The following is a 20,125-nucleotide window of genomic DNA, read 5'->3' as shown; positions in this document are numbered from 1 at the left end:
GACATTACTGCTTTTTAAGTAGGGACTGTGCCACCAAAAGAGGGCATTTTAAGCCAAAACATGATCTTCTACTAACCATAACAAAGTGTTTTTGTGCCTAAACTAAAAGGTAATGCCAACATTTATTCTCGTTATTGGGTTGACAGGCAAGTGTCCAGTGTTACAGCCTGCAGGCAATCTGTGCTACAGCTGCATTTTATATATCTGGTGCTTTTAGTATGTGTTACAGTACAATGTAAGTTGGAAAAGCAATGACAAAAATAATCCAGTTTATAATGGCTGAATCACATTTAGCTGCTTCCATTTTCAGTGTCCTGGTATTGTACATGCTGGGGCACCTGAATACAATCATTAATGTTATTAGTCAACCCTGGGTTTTTTATGAGGAGTCAAAATGTGTGCAGGGATAAAGGCTGATTGTGTTGTCAGCGCGTACCTCCTGCTTGTGTCTGCAAATCACCAATTGTTAAATGAATTAAAGTGCCGTAATTAAACTGCACTATACTGCAACCATAACTCAAAATACAGGCCAGTTTTACTCAAAATATAAGTGATGTATCAAGCAGTTTAGTCAATGTTTTTAGAAGTCCGGCAGGCAATTTTAAAGTGATAGCTCGCTCCAAAAACTGCATTTTGAACATCAAGAGATCACAAACAGTGCCTTTAAGTTCAGCACAGGGGATGTATTCCACATGATGGCAGTGTTAAGCTTTGTGTCCCCCTACATCTTGCTGCAGCTGACACATGCACACTGATGGTATTGCAACACGTTTTCATATTATATTTCCTCTCCAGATGTGTGCTGCGCCTCAGTCAGTGTGTGTGGGTGTCACCTTTATCTAAACGGATGAGCGTGTGGTGACACTTCTACCAGTGACATGGTAGAGGGGGGCGTACCGTGGAGGGAGTGTGTGGGTGCGTGTTGGTGCACGTGTTTTGTTTGCACATGCATGTAGAGATATTTTAATGAGGGCAGTTAAATTATGCACATGTTTGTGTCCACATGACAACATCTGCTCATCAATGCATTCAAATGCAGGCATTAAAATATCATCAGTCTAACCTGCAGCATGAACTGTGAGACTGAGCATCCTTCCACTGCATGTAAGAAACAGCTATGCAGTGATGGTGTCTGTTCAAGGTTTTAGTATCAATACTTTCTCTAAGGTTATTGATTACCAGGATGTTTCCATAACCATGTATATAAACTATGCTAAATGGTGCAGTGTAGGAAGGCTAATGTCCCCTGAATCCTGGAACAATTACACAATTTATCAATTTGTTGATCAGTGCTGAACTAAATTTTCAAGACAAATTGCTGAACATTGAGTAGTTTGAGTGTCTAAAATGTGAGGCATTGTTGCCTCACTCAGTTTTATTGTTAACTGAATATCTATGAGTCAATTACAGCATCACCAAACTACCTCTTTAATTATCAGAATTCTATCAGCAGGCACTCATTGCATGGGAATTATGCTTTGTACGTGACTTTTATGGAACAACTGCAGTATCACTAGTAAAAACAGACATATGTTCATGCAAAGTTGGACAGATAAAAATATATAAATATAACCTTTGTTACTTAGGTACTTAATGTGAAATCTTATTCTGACTTACAGAGAATTTAAATCTGTGGCTGAGGCCATCTCCACAGGTTTATGCCAGTTAAATAAAAATATTATGTCTTATGAAATGCTCTCAGAATAGAACCCGTGTTACTCATGACAGGAAAAGATAATAAGAATTCAAAATGTACTAATAAACATATAGGCAATGTTTTTCTATCCAAGAGGGAAATCGTTCAATTTGTTCAATGTCAAATATTTGTGACTTCCAGAACACATTTCAAAATTTTACACAACCTCTACCTTTCTAATTCATAGAGTTTGGGGGAAAAAAATCAATATAGCATAACATTGCAATATTTTTGTGTGGCAATACTGTGTCATCACACAGTCTCATGCATTGTATTTTTGATTATATAAATTATTAATATGACAAATTAAACTTTAGGTAGCCTGCTAGAATAATATAATCAATTGCTTTTTCAGTTCACTAAATACATTTTGCTGCAAAAAATGGCTGAATTGAGATGAACAGACTGATACTTTATCTTATTAGATAAAACAAATGCTGACAAAGTTTTCCTTGGGGACATAGTTGAATAAGGGTAATAAATTGCAATATATTATACACATATACATACTTTAAATCACAATAATATTGTGTTGTGGTTCAAGTATCGTGATAATATTCCCAGCCCTGCTAATATAGTTAATATAGTGTTAAGATTGGCTGACTTGAATGAAAAATGCACATTTTGCAATAATGAACCTGAAACACTGACACATTTGCTTTTTTTTTTAGACAAACTTGGAAATATATATTTTAAGGAATACTGGTCAATCTGTAAAAAATCAATCCCAAAGATGTTATTGTTTATTTTGAAAGCAATGTTAATTCATTGATTTTTTTTTTTTTTGATAGACCTCGAGATCCTGCTTGGTAAATACCATACACACAAATTTAAATTTGCCATGTGAACTGCTGTTTAAGAGTTTTTTTGATAGATTTTTCCAGTCTAATGCAGTCTCTGCAACATATGAATAATAAGAAGAGTGTATTCACCATACATCATTATAATGACAATATTCAGTTTCTATGATGCCTGATTCTGTAAAATTTGTTTGGGGTCTGAGATATTGTGATGGGCATTTTTTTTTTTTTTTTTTCTGTATTTATTGTATAGACTAGTGGTTCCCAAATGGTGCGTTATTATCCAAGAGTGGATCACAGGTCCTTTCTGAATGGACTGCAAGTGACCTGCAGATGTGTCAAGTTTATGAAAAAACACTCTTTATTTTTTAGTTCAGTGGATTTCCAGCACAGACCTTTTATTTTTAAATACCATTACCTGCTGTAGAGTGAGTGATTAACCAACAGTTACTTGACAGAAACAGCAAACTAGCTTGATGACATGGTCAAACCCAAGTATGACACCGAATGTATTACACAGTGTGGACCTTAGACTATTGACTGAGGAGAAATCTGGACCTCATGGCTGGGCCAGTTGCGAACCACCAGTATAGACGACAATTTTTCTAAATGGATCAAAAATATGAGACAGATAAATAAGTCTGAAAACAGCTGTTAGTTTCAGCCTTGGATGAACAGCAAGTTAAGGCTTAAAAACACTGATCCTCACAGTGCAACCAACAGAAAAGACCCACAGTGCACTGCAGAATGATAGTTCATTATAATTACCTCATGTGAAGTGTGTTCTCTCTTCTCTCAGTTTTATGGATATACACTGTAAATTCAAATGCCACATAAATGAGCTTAGTAAAGAATTCAAATAGTTTTGTTTTTAAACAAAGACAGTATAATAGAAAAGAAGAAACAGGCTGGTTAGTCTGCGTTTGGATTAAACAGTTATTAATAGCTCACTTTGACTTCAGCTGTTTCTGTTCCCGTCATAAGTTAATCATTAAGTCCACAGGTTTATTGGTCCTGTCACAGGTGTGTGGGAACTGTCTCACCCTGGCTCTGCTGAACACACATTTGTCAAGTGTTTAGAGACAGTAAATGTTCACAGTTGCAACAATATTTTCTATATCATGCTGTTTCTCTTAGCAGTTAGCCAAAAAGCAGGCTGGTACCTGTTCATCTTTATCTGAATCTTTACACCATCAATGATGATTTTTCTGTGAAACAAAACAAAGATTCAAATTTCCCAAATTTTATTTTTCATTTGTTAAATATACAACTTTTCTCATACAATCATTGAGTTGGAATAAAAATTTCAAGATGCATACATAAGAAAACACAACGGCATCGAGCAAGTGTGAAATATTGTCCTCAGTTTTCTTTTTCCTCTTCATATAACGTAATATAAAGGGCAGGGACGAGGTGCCATCCGCCATGCCACGAGGTTCAAGAGAAAGCTGCTTGCCAGCAATTAAATACATGTCAAATAACAAATACATTCATTGTTACGAAAAAAACAAAGTAATTTTGACAGCATTCACTCGTATTGAAATGTTTCGGAGCAAGAATCTGTATAGAAACCGTAAACAGATTACATTCAAGCAATGTGTTTATTACTAGTCCTCTTTCCCCAAATTTCATATTCAAGTTTCAACAATACTCATTTTATTGAGCCTCTTAAAGATTCCTTCCACAAACAGATTTTGGCAGTAGTGAGAGTTGAAGATACTGGGTTTGTGGTTTTGAAAACTAACACTGGCTAAAAGAGCAGTCTGACCCAGTTCTGTACAACCAGTCAAACACTTCCAGCAGTGCGAGTGCACATCTATATTTTAACAAGTAATCCTACAAGGCAAAGCAAATAGTTTGGGACTTTATCCCAGACCTGCCCCAGATTTTTAAAAATCACTTTCTGGAGAGATCTGTGAAACCAGTCCTTAAGATTCCCAAACATACTGGACCACAGATCTGTTTGTGGTTTCTAAGTACTTCTTCTTTGGCCATTAGCCCCACCAAGAGACCCTGCAAGAGACTTCAGTAGGTACTTTGGGTGGGTAGAAAAAAAAAATCCTTTCTGCCTCCTAACAATAAACAAAGCCCACCTCTGTGGAAAAGCCGATTATCCAATCAAGTCGCCATGGTAACCACAAACAGCCCCAAGGTCTCTAGGAGACACTGGGATGCCAATCTCTCCAGCTCCCATGCTTCTCTGAGCTCTCTTTACAAAATGAGGAATGGGCCGCAGCCAAGTTTCTTCATCTTACTTTCTATCATCTGTGTCTTCATTTCTTCTCTTGCCAAAGAAATATGAGCAGTCTCCAGTGCGATATTCACATCCTCTCCCTTGCTTCCTGACTTCAGGACAAAAAAAAGAGCTGTTGCAGAAGCCTCTCCTCAGCTGACCTCCTCGCTCGTCTCTGACTACCAAGAGGAGAAAAAGGGGCGCTTGCAGTGGAAGGTTTGTGTGAAGGCGTTGCCAAGTGTGACCACGCGTCCCTGGCCGCCTGAGCGACTGCGCTCCACTACCACCCGGGGCATCTGCACCAGCTGGATGGGGCTCTTACCGTCCTTCAGCGCTTGGGTCAGGTTCAGCACCTGGTGATGAACAGGTTTCATAATGTGTGACAAACAGAAACCATGTTTCTGGTGTACTTGTATTTTATTTGAGTGTCTGTGAGGTTAAAGTCCCCCTCCAGACACATATTAAAGTATGTGAAAATACTCTGGTATGACTAATATTTTGTTTAACATGGTTTTCCGACATAAAAATTTAAAAAAAAAAAAACTCATAAAAAAGGGGCTGGAAGCAGATCTTCTCTCCATTGACCATTGAAAGAGCAGTGCGCATTAAAGATGGCTAGCGTTAGCATTAGAGGAAAGATCAAAGAGATTCAGCCACACATGTTTGAGCCTCAGTCAGACCCAGACTCAGATGAGGGAAACTGGAAACTCTGCTGTCTGAACTGGGGTAGGCTTAACTTTAATGGAGGGCATCTCTAAACACTTCCAAAATCTGAAGCAACATGGATTATGTTAGTCTAATCTACTCTGTTGAAAACAACTTCGATAATTTCCTGTCAAATTGATTTATTGTTTCAACTCAAATGGAAATAGAAGACAGCATCTTGTAGCTGAGGCCTATTAAAGTGGTGGCCTGCGGACCACATCAGGCCCAGAAGCAACTTCCGACTGGCCCAGTTTACATAAATACGATATATCAGTATGACAAAATATGTAAACTACATATAGTTTGTGGAAGTAGCTAATGAGTGAGCCATCTTGCCTCCATCTTATCTCTGTTGAGTTACACAAGCCCCGTGTGAATCAGATAAGATGTACAGATCAGGTAGCAACACTGTCAATCATATTCACAGATCGTTTTCTCATGTGATGCAGCTCTGACCAAGCTTAGAAGCTTTTCACAACATCTGAGCTGTGGTTGAAAAGTCAAACAATACACCCTATGTCTTTTCCTGAACACCTTTCCTTGACCTCGATGGAAAACGTCATGAGGCGAGGTGTGTGTGTGGGAGGAGGGAGATACTGGTAGAAAGAGATTGAGTTTGTCATTGGTTACTGTTGTAGCCGCTTGTTATGGTTCTGAGCATTGATGGCTATTTCTTAATCGGTGTCCGCACTTTGTAATGTGCCTGGGTCAGATATGTGACCAAAAATTTTTTTTTTTTTTTATTTATAAAGTGAAATGATAACCATTGTTTTTTTCCTACTACATTAATTTGCATTTGTTTAAAATTTGTCATTAAAAAGAGCTAAAAAAGGTTTTGAATAGGCTGCTGAAAATGTCTGACCATCTACATTACCTGGTTTTAAAATCCAGCCCAATTACATTTGTAAATGAATAGCCTGATGTAGCCTAAGCAGAACACTAGGCACAGTTAATACATCAAAAAAGAGACGTGCTTTAAAGAAGTTACTGTCTTCTGTTATCTTCCTTTACGCACTGTAATCATTATGCCATGTCACACTCAGTGGTCATTTATCCAAAGAGGTAAAGGGAAAAGCAGGGGTGGAGGTGAGGAACAGAATAGACAGACAAGAAAAAAGAGGCAGGGCATTAGAGGGTGGAGGGTGAGGAATTAGGTCAAGATGGGTGGTGGCATGTTACAGAGCAAACAACAAAAGTGACTGAAAGTAGGGCACAGGAGAGAAAGAGAGGCAAGCAAGGTAGGATATAAAAGGAAGGAACAAAACAGAGGACACAAAGGAGATGGACTAAAAAGGCAGAGAGGCTGATAGGAAAAACAGAGTCAAAAATACTTTAAAAAAGGCAACTCACCTGTCCCCTCATGACAGACATCTGTCTCTCAAACATGGTTTTATCAAAGCCTTTATCTGTCTGAAGAGAAAAACAACAACTCCTGTTAGCAGGTGTAACTACAATAAAAAGTTAGTATGTTACTGTGCTGACAGACAGCTGCCCGTGTCATTTTAATGTGTATGAGCAGAGAAAACGGGAGAGGAGAAGAACTGTATGGCGGCGTGTACCTTGAACATCTCATAGAGGTCCTCACAGAGGTCCTGGACAAAGTTCATGTCAGAGAGGCGGGACAGCACCAGGTCTCTGGTCTCCTGGGAGAAGGCCACCTTAGCCTGGGGGAGCCATGCCCAGTGGAACGGGTCTAACAGAAGGAGGCAACAGTACACTTTGTCACCACCAAACACTGTATGACATCAAACAGCCTTTACCTGCCACTACAGCCAAAGTCTCCCTTTTTCACAAGTGCAGAACTAGTTGAAGAGTCTGAACTGTCTAGCTATATGACACTGTGTCTGCGGTGGTTCTTAAATATTGTAACATGTCCTTCAATTTCTTTTCACCAGGACACTCTCAAAAATGGATCTAGCAAGACTATTGTGGCAAAAACTAATGAATCAAAAATATTCATGATCTTGCAGAGAACTCAGATGTCTGTAAAGTAAACATGAAGCTACAGCAAGCAGCTGGTATCTATACACAAAGACTAAAGCTCACTAACAACATGTTAAGTCGTGTTTATTTAACCCTTACAAACACCAAAATGCTGTAGGGTCAGGCTATCTGTTTCCTCCTGTTTCCAGTCTTAATGCTAAGCTAAGCTAGCAGCTGTCTGCTGGTTCTAGTTAAACGTGTAGAGCACAGATGGGTGGCATTAATCTCGGCTCAAAAGCGAATAAGTGAATTTCCACACAATTTAAACTAGACTGCAACTAAAGATTAATTTTACTGTCGATTAATCTGGTGATTATTCTCTTGATTAATCCATTAGTTGTTTGGTCTATAAAATCATCAGTGTTTCCTGAAGCTCAAGTTGATGTCCTGAAATGTCTAGTTTTGTCCACAACTAAAAGATAGTCAGTTTATTGTCATAGAAAAGTAAAGAAACCAGAAAATATTCAGATTTAAAAAGTTGCATTTTGGCTTTTATCTTAAATGACTCAAACCAATTTACTGATAATCAAACTAATTTGCGATTAACGTAATAGTTGACAACTTCTTGATTAGTCTTTGCAACCTCACTTCAAACTATTCCTTTAACTGATAATGACTTTCACAGGCCTGACTGAGAACAACTTTAAAATAATAAAACTAACAAAAATAATCTAAAATTTAAAAGTTTTCTTGTGTTTCACATAATTAAAAAATATTACTATTAGTGCTATTGTCACCGTATTTTAACTAAATATATAGTATGATTGTGCTGTGCATTTTTTGGCATTTTATGGACTAACGGACAAAAAAGTAATTAATCCAGGGTCAAATTCAACAACCACTGTTTACACCATTATTAGTAAGGACAAGGTGTTGACACAAACAGTGAGGAGCAAAGACAGAACATGTATGAAGAGAGGTGAGGGAGAAAAGAGACCAACATACAGGCTCTCCATTCGTCCGGGTGTTTAAAGGGGAAGGCCAAGCCGTTGTCGATTGCTGCGATCTTCATGCAGGAGTCGGAACTATTCTCTGGCCACTCTGCATCCTACAGGGAGGGGAAAGAGGATCAGAGACGTCATCATCAACAACTGAGTGAGTGATTTATGGCAAATGACCACTGATCACAATCCAAAGGCCTGATTAATTAGACAGATAGATGACAGCCTTTGCTCCTTTATCAAAGCATGGCAAACAATGATTGATGAAGGGGAGTCAGACAGTGTTCAGGTTAGTGTAATCAACATAGTCACTGGGGTACCAGTTTGTTCCAGACCTGCAATATCAGAGCTATTGTCTGTCTATGTGGGCCCCTGTGTGTGAATGAGTGAAAGAGCATCAAGTGCACGTCTTTGTTCAAACTGTTTTTGTGTGAAAATGTATCAGCATTCCAGCAGTTCACATCCATGAAGCAGTGTCGGAATTTACTCTATAATTAGTCTGAACACACCCTCAGTGCATGCTGATTTAAACTCACCTTTTGTCCCTCCTCTTCTCCTTCTTCTCCTGGCTTCTCATACTTGATCAACCAGTTATCATTTCCTCGATCTGAGGAGGACGGCAAAGAGAGAATGAGGGGGGAGTGTAAAGTAATGCCTGACAAACAATAGCAGACTTAATAAAAAACTTTGAAAGGACTTTTAAAAACTAAATACTGACACCCTCTGTAGTCACACACTAAGATTTTGCAAAGACTGGGGATCTTGCAGGGTCACTATTTGTAAGACTACAACTAGATTCCTTTTGAGATTATTTCCCCATCCTGCTCCTTGTGGAAAATATGCCAAACTCTCCTGAAGAAATATTACACATTAACAAGACCCTTCATATCCGCAAAAAAAATAACAATAAATAACAATAAAACAAGATAAGAGGCATCATATGTTGACAGTATTCTTGTCAATTCGGCATCAGTAAAATCCACAAAAAGTATTTGTGCACAAACTTTACATTTAGGATTTTGTTTCCTCCACTCCCTACAAGCCTCTGTTGCTGTGCTACTGTGGTGCTGAGTGTGGATCAGATACATGCCTAATTCAACACAGACTACTGTTTACTCTGCAACTCCCCCAGTTACTCCTTCTTTTCCACAGAACCAGAGAAATGAAATTTGTTCATGTTCAATATCACCAAAATCAGTGAATGCAGGTAAAACTGCCAACATTTTAGGAACAGGAACGTAACAAATTTGGAGAGATGGACTGTTATGCAATGCTGTATTGAAGTTTAGTAAACACTGTGTTCAAATGTCAACACAGAAACCCCCTCACCTGTGTTTCTGATGACGTAGTCCAACACTACCAGCCGCTCAAACTGTGACTGCAGCTGCTTCCTGATGTTCTCTGGCAGAGGCTCTGCCTCGAAGCGCCGCAGCCAGTAATCTGCCTCGCGGTAACCCTCCACAAACAGCTGAAACGAGCCCACCTGGAAACAAACACACACCGCCATCACATACACATTAAAAACAGCGTGTTGTGAAACTCAACTTGTTGAGATGGCAATAAAAGCGGTTGGGTGCAATGATGTAACATGTAAAACTGTGATGTCAACAGGCCGAAATGTCAGCAGTGCATGACAGTAGAAACACAAAGCCAACTTCCTCATACTACTTCCTGAACACATTCTTTCAGCCACCTTTTCACAGCGTCTAACATTTACACAGCTATAGATCGTCACTGAGGCTGTCTGAGATGAGAAACAAGGAGGTGTAAAACGTTGCTGTACATGTTTTTGAAGAAATGCTAAAATTGGCGCTGGGTGTGAGTACAGCACACGACAAAAGAGATAAGAATACACAAGCACTGTTTGAAGGACCCTGAAAAAAGAACACAGTGTGAAGCAGAGATGACATTTATGCTTCCTCTGACCTATTTATTTGAATAAACCTGTTTTTTCAGGGAACGGAGAGTGTGACACGATTCCTTTCACTGTCCTCCACCAGGACTGCATCAGAAGCTATTCTGAGCCCTCCACTCACTGAGACCACACAAACCTTTCAGTTCATCATGATGAGACAGCGAACCATGTGTATGTGAAATAAAACCATTAACAGAAACTGTGTAAATATGTTCGTATTAAATTGTTATTAGTTCTAGTTAATGTCATTTGTAAAGCCCTTCTCAGAACGCAGCTACAAAGTATTTTACATACATAACAGCTAAAAGTTGGTGACATTACACTATGTAGAGTTACCACTCTCTTTTACCTTTGGTGGCAGGCCCACTCTGTGGAAGCGTCGTCCCACCTTGGGGACTTTCTCTAAAGCGTACTTCTTCCCCCTGGATTTGGCTCTATCGATGGCACTGTAGTGAAACGTCTCACTGGCCAAATACACCACCTGATTATAAAAGGAAGGTGCTCAGTTACAACTGGTTTGGCTGTACCTTGTGGCCACTGCTGGATAGCTTCTGCTACAGCTAGAACACAATCACATCTACATCCAGATCAGTTCAGGTGATCACTTAATATTCTTCAGTACATTTAAAGATTTCAGTTAAACTCCAATAGCATGTTGCAAACTTAAGAACTTTACAGTGCAATATCGTGCATGCAGTCAGTGCCCCACCTTTGTTTTCGGCACCACTCCCAGGCCGAGCTTGGTATCAACCAGTGAGGCAGCGGCCTCTGAGAGGTAACCCTGGTTAGGCAACAAGCAGCCTCGGCCAAAACAACACGGACAGCACAGCTAGTGTGAAAGGAAAAGAGAAAAGGCAAGCTTGAGAAAGCTGCTGCGGAATACATCCCTTTTAAAATCATCATCACAATGTAAACTTGTGCGATAAACACATCACAAAAGGCTGCAGGGATTTTCTGAGTTATTTGAAACATAATATCATTAGAAAACTGCAAATTAAAATGTTACTATCATTCTTGTTAATTGGTACCTTTGTGTTCTGTTCAATATTTAATCCGTTTGTTCATTAACAGAATGCTGGAAATTATTTCCTTTCATTTTCTTCAATTCAGTAAGCAATGTGTTGTATTTTAGCAGCATGCTGCAGCAACACAGAACGGAGTACACTTAAATATCTGTTTATTTATTAAAAGGAAATAACGGTATAGCATATCGCATATTTTCGCATACTTTTACTCCTACAGTTATTTACATGCAGATAAAACATATGACAGCGTACCTTGTGAAAATATTTGGTCCATTTGGGGTTCAGGTGACCGTAAGGCTCCTCTGACTTTGGTTTGAAAACACCAATAATTTTCTGCAGAAGGAAAAAAGAAGGACAAAAGTGTTGCACATGGCGGGCAATGGTAACACAGCACACACAGGGACATAACTAGCAATTTTTAATTTAACGGAACCTTTAAAGAGCAAGATTAAAGAACGGCATGCAAGACAAGTAAAGTTACAATGCAACAAATGTAAAGTGACAGAGATGCTGCTAACAAGTTGGAGATCAATATCTTTTCCCTGAGGTGTACATTAAACTTGTTAATGTGATGTGGCTGGCTGCATTATTCAGCGAGTCTCCACAGTGGATTCCTCCTGTGAACTTTCCAACTCACCTCCTGTTCACTTCTTTCAGCAGATATACTCTGCTGTTTAAAAGTAATGTAGAACCACCTTATAGGGAGCTAAATCAAAAAGCCAGCACGTTTAATCACCAGCTAGAATTTCTACACTAGCAGGATAAATCTGGATGGGGAAAGTGAAGATATTATGCTTTCTTAAATCTCCTAACGAATATAAAACAGCCTAATGCGCGAGGCTTTCAAAATGTTTTAAAGCTATTTTTAGTCCACGCTCCATTGTCCTTCCTCTCCTTCACTGCTCATTTATCAGTGTCATTGCTCTATCCCGTCCTCACCCCTTTTGGGTCTTTGACAAAGTAGCTCCCACTGGAACCCTGGGAAATCCTCTCTGGAAAGACGCCATTCTCAATAGCTTGTTCAGCCCTTTGGATGATATCTGCAAACTCGGGATCATCAGGGAAATGGTTGAAGTCCCCACTGTTGTTACCTGGAGTGGGGAAAAAAGTTCAGATAAATACTTCAGACTAGTAAAATAGCGATTTCCTGCATCATCATGCCACTTTCAAAATATGGTGTTAAATTCATGTCAAGCAGTTTAATGCTTTATTTTCGTGAACCTCAAGTATCATCAGGTAAGAGCCATGGCAACCTGTGCCATAAAAAGGCCATGAATGATGAAAAATGTCTTTTAATCGCTGTATGAATGATGCATAATGTTGAAAAATATTTTCTTTGCAAAACCTATTTCAAGTAAAAAGATAATAGTGCTCTATAAAAAGTGTTTAAACGTGAACTGAGATTTGAAAAAGTCCCAAAACTATTTCAGTAAGATCAATATTTATACAAAATTTAAAGAAAATTCTCACAATTTCATCCAAATAATTTATATTTCTGTGCCCGTAAGCCTATCTACAGGTCAATATTTTGCTTCTCCTCTAATTACCCATTCTCCTGTGTCCTATCATGCACACAATTAGTATGTGAGAGGCAACCGGAGCCATCCATCCATTCTCTAAATCGCTTATCCTGTTCAGGGTCATGGGAGGCTGGAACTGTTCCCAGCACACACTGGGTGAGAGGCAGGGTACAACCAGGACAGGTGGCCAGTCTGTCACACACACATTAACACATAAGGGCAATTCAGAATATTATTTCACCAAACCTGCAAGTCTGTGTGATGAAACCCACACAGGCACACTAATATCCACACACAGGTCCAGTTGGTCAGTGGATTTAAACCTCACTCTGAGGTGACAGAGCTGAATGAGTGACTCGGCCACGATCTGCAGATCTGAAATTATTCTCTGGCTGTGACTGCTGGCTGATGGGGACTGGGTGCTAATAATTCCTTGATGATGGCCCAATCATATGACACGACACGTTCTACTGCCTCCTCCTCAAAGCACAGTCAGCTGACAGAAAGGCTCCATATGCTCTGTATCAGTCACACTAAAGTCACAGTGGGATACAGGGAGGGATGAAGGGAGAGACACAGGGAGGAGGAAAGAATGGACAAAGGAACGGCAGGACAGTTAACACGCCGTTTGTCACAGAGAGATAAGGAGAAACAAAGATAGCTTTGAAGTTAATTCACTTGAAGAGAGGCTGAGAGAGAAGCAAATTAAAAAGAAGGAAGGGGAGAACAGAGGGATGGAGATATGCAAAAATTACATCAGGGACCTGGATTATCTAAAAAGTAGATACATGTCAGGGTTTTGCTCGCCATGTGGCCCGCTTTGAACTGACCAAATAATACATTAAAATGTCCTATCATCTGTCTGTTTGGGGTCAATTTCAATTTCTTTTACTTCACAGGGAGACTCTAAAAGATGTCCACACAGTGTTTTTGTTCCCATTTTGGGTGATTTGTTCCTTCATAAGCTTATTCTTCACTGAGATCTCACTCTAAAAGCCACATACTGCTTAAAGGGAAATTTCGGTTTATTTCAACCCATCTCCTATCGTCCTTAATTTGTTTCAAATGACTAGTGACATAGAAATAATAGTTAGCATGTTAGCCGTTAGCCTAGATACAGCCGTAACGTCAGACCTGTTAAAACGTAAGTGAACGGGCAACCTTCAAGTGCAAAGTTAGTCCACTTAACAAGCTTTTTTTCCCACAAAGACCGCCTCGTATCGTTAGGATAAATGTCAGAGAACATATAGAAAACGACATGTAAACGTGTTGTCTTACCTTACCGGTGTAGTGCCATGTTTGTTTATCATCTAACTCTGCTTTCCAAAGCGCAGCCGAAATATATCTCGCGAGCGCTAGATAAAGCCCAGCTGGATACTAATGTTACTCCAGGTGGAGGTGTCTCGTCCTTGGTCACATCCAGACCTTGAAAATAAGGCTGCAACTGGTCCCATTCCTTGCAACAGAGGCATTCCTCTTCTGTGGGCACTGGGGCACAGCATTCACAGGTACACCACCAGTCTCCTGAGCTACGCAGCCTTGCAGCAGCCATTCCTCCTCTCTCGTCCTCTAACGTTACCTGTTGCGCCTCTCTCTCTCCTCCTCCTCCGTTCTTCAATTTCACGAAGCTCTTCATCAGTGTATTCTGGCTCAAATAAATAAGGGCAGCCATCAAACTCTGCAAAATCAAATTCCTCCTCCATAAAGTCGAAGTCTGGCAAAAAGTCAGCCATTATTCTATAAATCTTTCATAAAATAAATGAATGAACTTTTCAGGTTACTGTCCGGTTCTGCCTTCCAGCTGTTGTTGCTTGTTCAGGCACGCTATGAGATCGCTGCTTGTTCTCGCGATATTTCGGCCGCGCTTTGGAAAGCAGAGCTAGAGGGATAAAGAAACATGGCAGCACACCGGTAAGGTAAGACAACACATCTACATGTCGTTTTCTATATGTTCTCTGACATTTATCCTTACGATATGAGGCGGTCTTTGTGGAAAAAAAAAGCTTGTTTAGTGGACTAACTTTGCACTTGAAGGTTGCCCGTTCACTTACGTTTTAACAAGTCTGACGCTACGGCTGTATCTAGGCTAACGGCTAACATGCTAACTATTATTTCTATGTCACTAGTCACTTGAAACAAATTTAGGACGATAGGAGACTGGTTGAAATAAACCGAAATTTCCCTTTAAAGCTGTTTATATTTTCAACATCTGTGCATGAGGTGCACCTCAAAGTAGTGCTAGGGTACCAAAACTGATGTATTAAGCAAGGCTGCACTCCTGTTTTGTGCTCCATTTGGCACTTTGTAAGCCTAATTCGTACTGCGAAATTATTAAACCCATGCCCTGAGAGGGAGCCTGAAAGTAGAGCACTTGATGATTTTAAGAGCAAGTCTAACTTCTGCAAACATCACCAGCAAGTCTGATCACCCTTTTGCAAACTGCCTCAAGACTTGACAATCAGCCCTCTGGATGAGGCCAATTTTCATTAAACTATATATACCAGTATGTAAGGCTCCGCAATACATCTAATATATACTGTCAGGGATGGGGATTGATACGATTATATTGATACGTGATCAGTTTTGTGTGGAAAAGGGAGGCCTACACAGGTTTCCTTGTCTCTGAGTCTGAACACAGTGTAGCTGCATGGAGCTAGTAATGATAACTGGATATTTATCCTAGGTAACAGATGTGCTGCTCACAATATTGGCACATGTGTGGAGAGTATCAAATTCATCATAATCCTGGAATTTAAGCCCATGGTGTTGAAATAATCATTTACAAGCAGCACTGTTGTCATCTGTCTTGTGAAATAAAGCCACGTTTTCGACCACTTCTCCCTCTCTGCCATGACTCCTCCTTGTTGCAAGCTTCCAGCAGAGTAAACGCATGAGCTTAACATCAGAAAACCATGCAAGCATTGATAAAAGGAACTGATAAGCTTGGAGACCTACATTTCTAATGGATGGGACAATTTGGAACTGGTTCTCAATTGTAACTGGCTTGCTATTCCCGTCCCTAATGTACTGCCATATTGACCAGGGATCTTGTTTCTCAGTGGAACCTTCCCGGTTACATAAAGAATAAATAAAATATCAATACCTTAATGTGACACTAGATATCATCTTAGATTTTGGATATTGTAATATCATATGTGTTTTCATTCTCCTGGTTTTAAAGGCTGCAGTACAGTAAAGTGATGTAATTTTCAGGACTTTCCAAACTACTCTAGCTGTTCTTTTATTTGGCTTTACCCACTTTGTCATTATATCCACGTTACTGATGATTATTTATCAAAAATCTCATTGTGTGAATATTCTTTCTCCATACCATTCAGCCCTAGCTTACATATAACACATTCAGTTTACGTGAGTGGTATTCCAAACTCCTAGATCCTTATCTGGAGGAATATGTGGTCAAAAAAATTAGCCTTCATGCAACATACCTGGATCAGTCCACACAATGCTGTGTGTATGTCATTGCTGTGCATTCTTGTGGTCTAAATGGAAAATGCTTGATATTAGAAAGACATGTAACGTGTGATCCTCTGGATTTACGCATATGTTACACCATTTTGCCATTTACCTATTATGAGACAGGCCATTCCCTTGCAGCTCATGGCAACCCCCTGAAGCTGGAGGTCTTCTGGTTGATTAATATTTAGCAAGTTCTAATTTCTTTCTAATATGCCACAAGAAGTGTGGCCATGAAGGTATCATTTTGGTTCTCTAAAGGGAGCTGATTGGTATTTTAAAAAGACTTTAATATGGAAATAATATGGACAACACAGACTTAAATATAGACTGTGAGAAAGTGGGGTGGCTCTAAATTACAACACTATTTGTCTGTGAGTATGACAGAGCTGACACAATATTTTGTCTTCATCATTTATTTTCCAACAATAGATGCAGTGTGTTTATTGAGCTGTCTTGCCCGATGATTGATGTATACTTGCACTGGATTGTACTGTTGATGAAAGTCTGATAATATCATTGTGTAGTGTGACTGCAGGAGGCAGCAGACAGGAATGTCTCTCTCTGTCTCCATTATTTTCGCCCCACAGAAAGCTTGAGCGAAAGTAACTACACGTGTAGACTTCCTTTATCCCGAATTCCCTCTTCATCATCATCATGCACTGTACTGAGCTACAGAGTGTTTGCATGTCTGTCTGTGGGTTTGCTTGCACAAAGGCCTTATGCATATTTAATGTCTGTCTCTCGGAGCCCTCGGACAGTTAATGGGCCCAACAGAGGTTTTTCACAGCAGGAGTGCAGCTCACTCGGAGCTCTGGAGACCCGCTGACCTGCAGTGCACACGCATGTCGCAACACTGCTGCACTCTGAAAAAGGTTACTGCTAAGATGTGTGGCCAACTTCAACTTTACACTCAACTTTATACCTAAGTCACGACAAACACTTTTGTCCTGTGCTTAGATGGTTACATGATTAAATATTTCATTATGCATGCAAATGTACCAATCAAGATTTAACGTATTTTGCATCATTTTAAATCTGATCATTCCCATTTCTTCCTACACACTGGGAGTACTCTTGGACAATGGACCCTGGTGAAAAGGAGACAGTAGGAACAGCAGTTTGGCAGATAATATAAATGTAAATTTCAGCTTGAAGGACTCACATGGTTTATGGTCCTGTTCCGTGAGATATGCATGGCAGGATGTAACTGCAAGAATTTGCAATGGAGATTGGTGTGACATTTTACATCACACAAAGTGACACAGTGCAACGGCTCTCAGGACTGGGCCTATGTGTGATCCTAATTTGTGATGCACCGAATTAAAATGGTGTTGTGATTCCAGATCTGAACATCATTATTGTAAAAGGCCAGAGGAAATGGGACACTAACACCTGTGATTTCAGGCTCAGTGTGGCTACCTGTGGCCTAGATTTCTGGCCCCGATAGAACAGGGTCGAACAATAGATCTCCGCAGAGAAATAGAGACCAATGGTGAATATAAATGGAAGCGAATGCTCCAAAATTATGTTGCAGGGGAAAAAATGGTGGGCGGTATGAGGGGGAGTGGTGTTGAATCCAGTTAGTTGTTAAGTCAGGATATGTGCCGCTTCCATGGTGACGAGATCACCTTTTCTTTGTTATCCACTGACTGTACCATCCTTTTCTTTTTATAATCCAAGACAAATCCATTGCTGAGAATATGTAAGGCTCCCTGGAAACCTTAACATATCTGCTTGATCTGAATTGACATGAACATAGAAAAACAAAAATAAATTAAATAGTGATAAATCATACTGGGTGAAATGGAGAAAAAAATAAAAATCACAATATTTTGGACCAACTACCTCATTGTTAATAATGAAGAGTTGATTATTTGGGCTTTCACAAGATATTTAAACAATGATATTTTTGATAGACGATCACCAGAAATGTGGATGTAATGACTAAGGAAGTAAAGGCGAATAATAAAACAGCTAGAACATACTGTAATGCAGCCTTTAAAACCAGGAAAAGACAACACTTATGATGTTACGATTACCTAAATCTAATACGACATCTCTTAATAATGATATGATGATATGATTTAAGGGTGTTCAAGGTGAGGCCATTTTGTAGTTACTGTTTACTGTACTCGTGGCTGGACTTCTATGCAGTGCCCAGGTCACCAGGTGAAAGTGCCAGCTCGTATCAGCCACATGATAACATGCAGCTGTTACATCAGCTCACTGGAAAATACACAGATGGTAGATAAAGTACAGACTACATCTTTATGCAAATACAACCCTATAATGCAATCAATGCAACATGAATGTATGGACAGTCTTAACATTAACCCAGCAGTTATTTGCTTAGGAACTCAGTAGTTTTCTGCTGAGCAACAACTACAAATTATTGCTATATATCTTATTAATATTCGACGTTTTGGTTGCCTGCAGGGGCCCTTGGGGGACCATGAAGGGACTCAGTGAAACGGTTAACACTCCCCACAAGGCATGCATGACATCACAGCTTTAACCACGTTGCATTCACTGGTATTTAAATAGCTCCCAGTAATCAGACTGTGTCATTTTCCACTGAACCAAATGCGACAGAAACATACAGTATGTTCCTCAGCACATATCCTCATTGAGTGTGGGCTGCCTGATGTAACTCAGCTGCCTGTGTGTGTACTTCCTTTCATCCAATCTCGATGACATCGATCCAAAACAATTACCTGGGGAGGCCAAGGTGTCTTTATCCGACGACGAACTGTGTCTGTTCCGCCTGCTACGCTTCTCCCGTGCGCCCCGCGGAGACGACGAGCTTCCTGCTAAGCACGGTAACAACAGCGCCTCTTCGCCGGAGCCGTCAGTCTCCAGCTCCGTCAAGACGCTTTCACAAGAGTCCGAGATACGAACGGCGGCTCCGGGGTTCGCCGCAAGTCCCAAACCTATCCTGTTCCTATCAAATAATACCGCTGGACGGTCTGACGAGTGAAAGTTACACTCCGAAGCAGAAACCGCTGTTGCTCCGGTGTCCAGCGCGGGCTCGCTGGTCTCCGTCGGGTCGCATTCTGACATCATTGTTGCTCAGTTTTTAATACATACAATTACATGTACATTAAATTACACCGACTTCCCTTTAAGCTGTCAGCCGTCCATTTTAAACAGACTCCATTGTTTCCACGAGTATATGAAGCCCTAATAAATTATTCGAAAGCAGCTGCTTTCGCTCACCGATATGTCCACATAATCCGTCAAGCTCGTCTGCGCTGCTTCCTAGTTGGGGCACTGCGCATGCGCAACAAAAGAACACCGTTGGACAGTTGCCTTCAAGCGCTCGTTGTCAAGTCCGAACTCCGGAAATTTTAAACCAGGGGTCACCAACCATTGCTAATGAAATGAAATGAAATAAAATAGACAAAAAAAACCCAAAAAAAAACAAACAAAATAAAATAAAATGAAAGAGACAAAACAAAATAAGATAAAACAAAACAAAATAAAATGAAATGAAATGAAATGAAATAGACAAAACAAAATAAAACAAAATAAAATAAAATAAAATAAATAAAATTAAATAATAAAATAACATAACATAACTTAACATAAAATAAATTCTGGAGCCACCAAACATTTTAAGTCTCATAATAAAGGGGGTAAGAAATCCTATCTAGTGTAAATTAGCCCATCAACATTACTAGTAGATCTAAATGATTATTCTCCATGCTATTTATGATTATTTGGTACTTTACAGTGCTGGTTGTACAAGCAAAAAAATCTGACCACCATTTAATTCTGTATTTTCCTCCCAGACTTTTTCCTTTTTTGGATTTGGAATGTATCGTTAAGCT

At 39.8% G+C, this 20,125-nt stretch overlaps 1 protein-coding gene across 2 annotated transcripts; it reads right to left on the bottom strand.

Annotated features, from left to right (window-relative positions):
* Positions 1-3,723: 3,723 nt before the first annotated feature.
* Positions 3,724-19,566, bottom strand: pi4k2b (phosphatidylinositol 4-kinase type 2 beta). Of its 2 annotated transcripts, none has more exons than XM_033624317.2 (11): positions 19,010-19,566; positions 12,238-12,389; positions 11,551-11,631; positions 10,983-11,102; positions 10,623-10,754; positions 9,688-9,841; positions 8,895-8,965; positions 8,363-8,465; positions 6,994-7,127; positions 6,785-6,844; positions 3,724-5,082 (listed from the first exon to the last, which is right to left on the bottom strand). In XM_033624317.2, exons 1-11 carry the CDS (start codon positions 19,356-19,358, stop codon positions 4,909-4,911), a joined length of 1,530 nt encoding a protein of 509 aa, XP_033480208.1. In that variant the 5' UTR covers positions 19,359-19,566; the 3' UTR covers positions 3,724-4,908. The 2 variants fall into 2 exon arrangements, with proteins under 2 accessions (XP_033480208.1, XP_078022467.1); XM_078166341.1 differs by lacking the exon at positions 19,010-19,566 and adding an exon at positions 12,846-13,013.
* Positions 19,567-20,125: the final 559 nt, after the last annotated feature.

Source organism: Epinephelus lanceolatus, chromosome 3 (assembly GCF_041903045.1).
Source record: "Epinephelus lanceolatus isolate andai-2023 chromosome 3, ASM4190304v1, whole genome shotgun sequence".
Taxonomy (NCBI): Eukaryota; Metazoa; Chordata; class Actinopteri; order Perciformes; family Serranidae; genus Epinephelus; species Epinephelus lanceolatus.
This window is presented reverse-complemented; position numbering and strand designations above follow the sequence as displayed.